The sequence below is a fragment of the Gavialis gangeticus genome, unplaced genomic scaffold (assembly GCF_001723915.1).
Source record: "Gavialis gangeticus isolate Ggan-Ray unplaced genomic scaffold, GavGan_comp1, whole genome shotgun sequence".
NCBI lineage: Eukaryota > Metazoa > Chordata > Crocodylia > Gavialidae > Gavialis > Gavialis gangeticus.
In genome coordinates, this window is record NW_017729033.1 from 79,051,894 (window position 1) to 79,057,612 (window position 5,719).

The 5,719-nt window shown below is 45.8% G+C and overlaps 2 protein-coding genes across 3 annotated transcripts in view; one reads left to right on the forward strand and one right to left on the reverse strand.

Moving 5' to 3' along the window:
• The window catches only part of CNOT7 (CCR4-NOT transcription complex subunit 7), a 23,669-nt gene extending 23,464 nt beyond the window's left edge, over positions 1–205 (reverse strand). The window contains exon 1 of the mRNA XM_019526095.1: positions 145–205. The gene's annotated coding sequence lies outside the window, so the exon portion shown is untranslated. The remainder of the gene's footprint in view (positions 1–144) is intronic.
• Positions 206–335: 130 nt separating this feature from the next.
• The window catches only part of VPS37A (VPS37A, ESCRT-I subunit), a 30,394-nt gene continuing 25,010 nt past the window's right edge, over positions 336–5,719 (forward strand). Inside the window, exon 1 of one of the 2 annotated variants that reach the window (XM_019526342.1) lies at positions 336–520. In XM_019526342.1, the coding sequence (XP_019381887.1) occupies positions 384–520 (137 nt within the window). In that variant the 5' untranslated portion in view covers positions 336–383. The remainder of the gene's footprint in view (positions 521–5,719) is intronic. The other variant, XM_019526341.1, reaches the window with a different exon arrangement.

Sequence of the window (5,719 nt, forward strand, 5' to 3'; positions counted from 1 at the left end):
GCGGGAGCGGCTGGGCCCGGCGGCGGCGGCGGCGGCCCCAGGACGCCCCGGCGCAGGGAGCGAGTGCGAGAAGCGGAGAACCTGCTGCCCCCGCCGCCCCACCGCACAAAGCCATTACATCATCACGGGGCGCCGCGCCCTGACCTTTCAACTCTGCCCTCCGACCTCCCCCCTACCCCGGCCCGGGCTCCGCGCGCACCAATCGCGCTCCGCGTCCTGCCCGCGCGCCAACGGCGGCTGGGCGTGGCCCCCGAACCTCCCCACCCTCCCCCACTGCGAGTCGCGCCGGGCTCACGGCGATGACGTAAGGCGCGGGCGCACGGTGTGCTGACGTAGGACGGGCGCTGCGGTCCCGGGTAGAAGCTGCGCCGGGGCCGGGCAGGATGAACTGGCTGTTCCCGGTGGCCAAGGGCGGCAGCGCCCCAGCCCCGGCTGCTGCCCCCGCCGCGCTGCCAGCCCTCACCAGCCTCCAGCAGCAGAAGCAGCGGCAGATCGAGTCCCTGCGCAGCGCGCACTCCGCGTCAGTGCCGGGGGGTCAGCTGTGGGGGAGAGGGGTGGAATCCGGGCCCAGCGGGCTCCGTGGCCTGCCCAGGAGGAGGGCGGCTGTGTACATACGCGTATACATACGTGTATACATATGTGCATATATATGTGCAGGCACATGGGTGTCGCAGTGCCTGGGCACATCCGTGTGGCGGTGTGCGTAGGCAAGTTAATTTATGAGGATAGTGTGATATAGTTCACTGGGCAATGGTCCTGTAGGGATGATCCGGCTTGGAGTAGGGGGTCGCACTAGGTGACCTCCCTAGGCCCCTTCCAGCCCTCACTTTCTATTTGTCTGTGATTCTAAGTTGTAGCAAGGGAGGTTTAGGATGGATATTACGGAACAGTTTCTCACTAGGAGGGTGGTGAAGCACTGGGACAGGTTACCCACGAAGGTGGTGGACTCTCTGTCCTTGGAGGTCTTTAAGGCCTTGGCTGGGATGATCTAGTTGGGGATGGTCCTGCTTTGAGCAAGGGTTTGGACTAGATGTGATTTTTCTGAGATGCCTTCCAACCCTGATGAACAAACTACCAAGAATTTAGCAGTGGATTCTCCGTCGTTTGTTGTTTTCAAGTCAAGACAAGCTTGGAAAAATGTGCTGTAGTCAGGTGCTAGTTATTGGGCTGCATACATGTGTAACTGAGGGGTGTTTTTGGTCCTGTTTTACCTTTTCCATCACTTCCAGTAGCAGTGGGAAAAGAAAACCCTGCTCCCTTTTCATCAGTTATAGAGGAAGGAGCAAGATGGGGTTTTAAAGGGTTGCATCAGTTCCTCATCTTTTTAGCTGTGGTGTCCTCAGTATTTCCCAGGGTCATGAGTATTTTTGCCTGTTTAAAGCCTGACCTGCTAAATGCTAGGCTTTCCCAAGCACCCAGGGGGAACAGGCCCTGATTTGAGGAACTCCTAATATAAAGACAAAACGAGGGGAAAGGGAATGTGGATGCAAGTGGGCAAACTGCCTGTGATTTTTCTCTCCAGAATTTATTTCATAATCACTTTGGATTCTAGAATGTTGAGCACATCCTGGTTTCCTGAGATGTAAATACTGAAGTAAAGCGTCATGGTTCCTGGATAGATCTGGAGTATCCCCTCCACTCCCTTGATTCTGATGCCAAAAGCTGGTGAAAGGCACTAGGAAAGTTCTGCAAATGTGTTGCAACAATATTATTCTATAATAAGCAGTCATGAGTAATAGTTGGAGAAATAGTCCCTTTTATGTCATTTACTGCGTAGGTCTGTGCTTTAGAGAAAAGAAAAATGGTGCATTTCTAACTTGCTTTGGCTAAACTCTGGTTAAATAGTAAGGGAGTCCAATAATTGGGTTTCAGCTTGGTTCAACTAAGTAAGTGGGCCTGAGGTTGACTGTGAGTGGTTAACCTGAGTTAAAACCCAGTTTCTGTCTTTAGCGCTCTTTTAACCCTAGGTAACAACTCATCTTTCCTGCAGTGAAGGACATCTACTGTATGTAGTGAGGTCTTAAGTGGTGCCAGGCAGACTGTAGCAACTTGTACTACACTATGAAGAGGTGAATGCCTGCACTTAAATGGATCATATCTCTTTTTTTCTGTGCTGATTTATCTGGATTGTGGAAGTAATAGAAAAAACAGTCTACTTTGGCACCAAGGTTTTGTAGCAGCCTGGTAGGAAAGAAGACAGTGCATTGTAGGGTGGAGGAAGTGCATGTGATGTTTTGGAGAGAAGTCTTAAGACAGAAATCAAGGGATGCCAATAGATATCTGGTCATTTTGGGGATGTTTGTGTTGGGTAGCAGAAGTAGGGATTTTGGTTGTAGTTGTGTTGGTCTAAGGAACCTTGTCTGCCTACGTCTTTGGGTAAATGTGATAGCTTTTATTAGAGCAATTAAATAGCTGGAAAAAATGTTCTTTGCAAGCTTTTGGGTACAAATGCCCTTCAGTCACAGGGAGAGTTTTTTGTTGCTTTGTGTGCTGTCCTGGAAGTAGATGATTATAGGTAAGGCATAGCCACCCCTGTTTGCTAAGACTGCTCTTAATGCAGCTTGTGCCGTAATGAGAATATCTCCAGTAATTACTTGCTGCATCACTGCTGGATTCCTTGTCCTGGAGAGTAGGAGTGTCATAGTCGTTTGGGCTTGATGCAGATTCACAGCACTTCCCGTAGACAGATGGCCCGTGAACAGCAGAGTTAATCCCTACAGCTGCCAGAGCTGCTGTTTCAGCACAGCTGTGGAACCCCAGGAGTTAATGCCACTTCTGCTTGCCCTCCTCCCCCTGCCATTTATTTTGCTATTGTTTTTACGGGGTGACTAAAACCCCCAATTTTGGCAGTGGGCAATGGTGGGGAGTAGGGTAGGTGAGTAGTGTTAACTCCCCAAGTTCCAGACATACTGAAACAGCAGTTCCAGCAGCCACAGCAGTTAACACTTCTGCCACAGGGAGCTTCAGCAACCAGCCCCGTGGGCCAAATCCAGCCCACAAGAAGCTCCATGGGCAGATGTTTAACCTCCCTGATGCAGACATCAGAATGCTGTGGTGTCCTGAGGGGGGATTAAGGCTCAAAAGAGTGAAGAATTAGTTGAACGTTAGGGTGTGTATCTTAAGCCTCTGAAAACCAGAAATCAGTTCTGTAATACAGCATCTGATATTTGGGTGAAGGATATACAAAGCGTTGCTGGATCAACTAAGTTTAACTCTGTACTTGCTAAGCTTTTAGGTAGTAAATTTACCTTGTTTCTTTGGGAAGCAGAAGTATTGGCAGGAGTTTGGTGAGGGAATTAATGATTGTTGAGCACAAGGAGGCTTCCCCCATTTGCCAGTCATTACCTGCTCTGCCTGCCTTCTGGCCTCTTGCTTGGAACACAGCTGGAAGGACCATGCGAGCACAACAGGTAACCAGGTAGAAAAAGCAAAGCGGGTTAGGGGAGAGCCCCGGTCTCCATACTCTACTTGCATCAACAAGTGTTAGTGAAAAGAGTTTGTTTATAAAGCCCTACACAGCATAGAAGGATTGAGAGGTATGAGATGTCTTGGTGAAATGAATCAGCTTTGTTGAATGAAAGTGAACTATGGGGGGAAAAAAAGCCTTAAATATGCTTGTGGGCTTCTGTCAACAAGCAGCAGCTGTGATAGGAGACCCACCAGTATGCCTGCACACTGACGTAGTTTTTAGCAAGTTCATGTGGCTCTGGCTTATCAGCTGTGTCAGCAGTGCACAAAGAGCTCCTTGAGTAAACTAGACAGAAAAGTGCATATGTCTACATACACCTGTCAGATGGCAGCAGAAGCCTTAGACATTTCAGCATAGGTGGCATAAAACATTGTAGGGAAGAAGGTTCTGCCATCACGGGCACCATGATGGATCATCTCAACCTTTTGCTTCCCTTTCCCAAAGTGTATGCAGTCCCTGTCAAGGAACTTGCAAGGCCATCTCACTATGCTTGTCAGTTTCAGAGCATCTTGGATATTGAAAGCAGTTCCATCCTGGATGGAACTATCTGAAACATTTCTTGATCAAACACTTCCGAGTTTGAACCCAAAAGTGTGCATGTGCCTCTGTAACATCAGTATTCATAGTCATAAGAACTGAAAAAATTGATGTCATTCATGACTTTTTGAGGTAGGCTGCATCCCAGAAGTCCTTAGTTCAAACAGTGTTTACCTGGACCTATTCCATAGCTCCCTGAAGTTCAGCAGTTGTTAATTCAAGTAAGCATACTGATTTTAATGCACTTAGCAAAATTGACTCATACATAGTAACCAAGACTCGGCTTTAACCATAGCAGAGCTAGTAGCCCAGCATCATTTCTGTGCAAGTCAACTTGATTCTACCTAAACAGCAGAACAGAGTAGACCTTGACTGTATGTGGAGTTTAGGAGCTTTGAAGATCAGATCAGTGAGGTTTGATTCCTATGATTGATTGATGCATGTGACTTTAGGAGAAGCTAATAAACGTGCAGACACAGCTGGAAATGTTGGCAGAGCAGAAGGAACACAAACTTGATACAGGAAGACTGGTATTTTGTAGAGATCAGAAGTTGGTAAGAAGCTTGTGTTTGAAAGAGGATGGAGAACCAGTGGTAGGAGGGTTCAAAGGTGAGTTGCACTGATGAAATGAAAGTGAGTTTTTTGCTTCCTCTTAATGAGAATTAAAGGGATGCAAAGTTTGAGAGGGCAGCAGAGGTTTAACAACTACTACTTATATGATAAGATTTAACATTATTAAATAGTGGCCTTTCAGTGTGCATCATATTAATTACAAAAAGGAGCATCTTGAACAGTGTAGGTATAAGTTTTGTGCATTAAATCATTTTAATACCATTAGAAAAAGACTAATTATTATTTTCCGTGAGATTGATCTTGTCTTTACTGTAAAAAAAAAAAAAAAAAAAAAAAAAAAAAAAACTTTTTTTTTTTTTTTTTACAGTAAAGACAAGATCAATCTCACGGAAAAAAATAATTATTTTTTTCCGTGAGATTGTTCTTTTTTTTTTTGGAAAAAAAAAAAAAAAAAAAACAGAACTATTTAATCTGAATATTGAAATGTTGTATTGGTGCTTGAGAAACTGATTAGAATGGATGAAAGGAATAACAAACATTTCAGTTGTGGTGGTTTAACACTGTAAGACGTGTAAAACCTATGAATACTAATTAAAACCTTTATAAAGCAAGAAATGTTTTAAATCTGGCTTCTAGTTGGAAACTGTTCTTCAGTGTCCATGTTGTCACTGCATGGATGAAATGAGTAAACGTTGTTAGTATCTATTGTAACAAAGTTGGTCTTGAATGATTGTCTTTCTGCAGCTAGCTCATTACTAGCTCTCTGTTTGTAAATGAAGAGTTAGATAAAATTATTCATATATTGTAAAAAAAATTTTAAAATATAATTCCTGATGGGGTGCACTGATAAAGATTTTTTGGACTGATACCAGTGGCCAATTATTGACCAACCATATCAGCCGATACCGATTATTGATATGCAGCCTGGCAGCTTGGAGAGCATTGTCAGGCTGGTAAGTCTGTTGGGGGAAAGAGGTATATGGGAGGGCAGATTAATGCCTCCACGATGAGGGAGGAACTGGGGCTGGGGCAGGATGGAGCTGCATTCATCAGGGGAAGAGGAGATGGCTCCTGCTGCTGCAGGTACCCTTGGAGGAGACATAGTGGGCATGTGCCCCCCTGGATCTGTACACGGGGTGA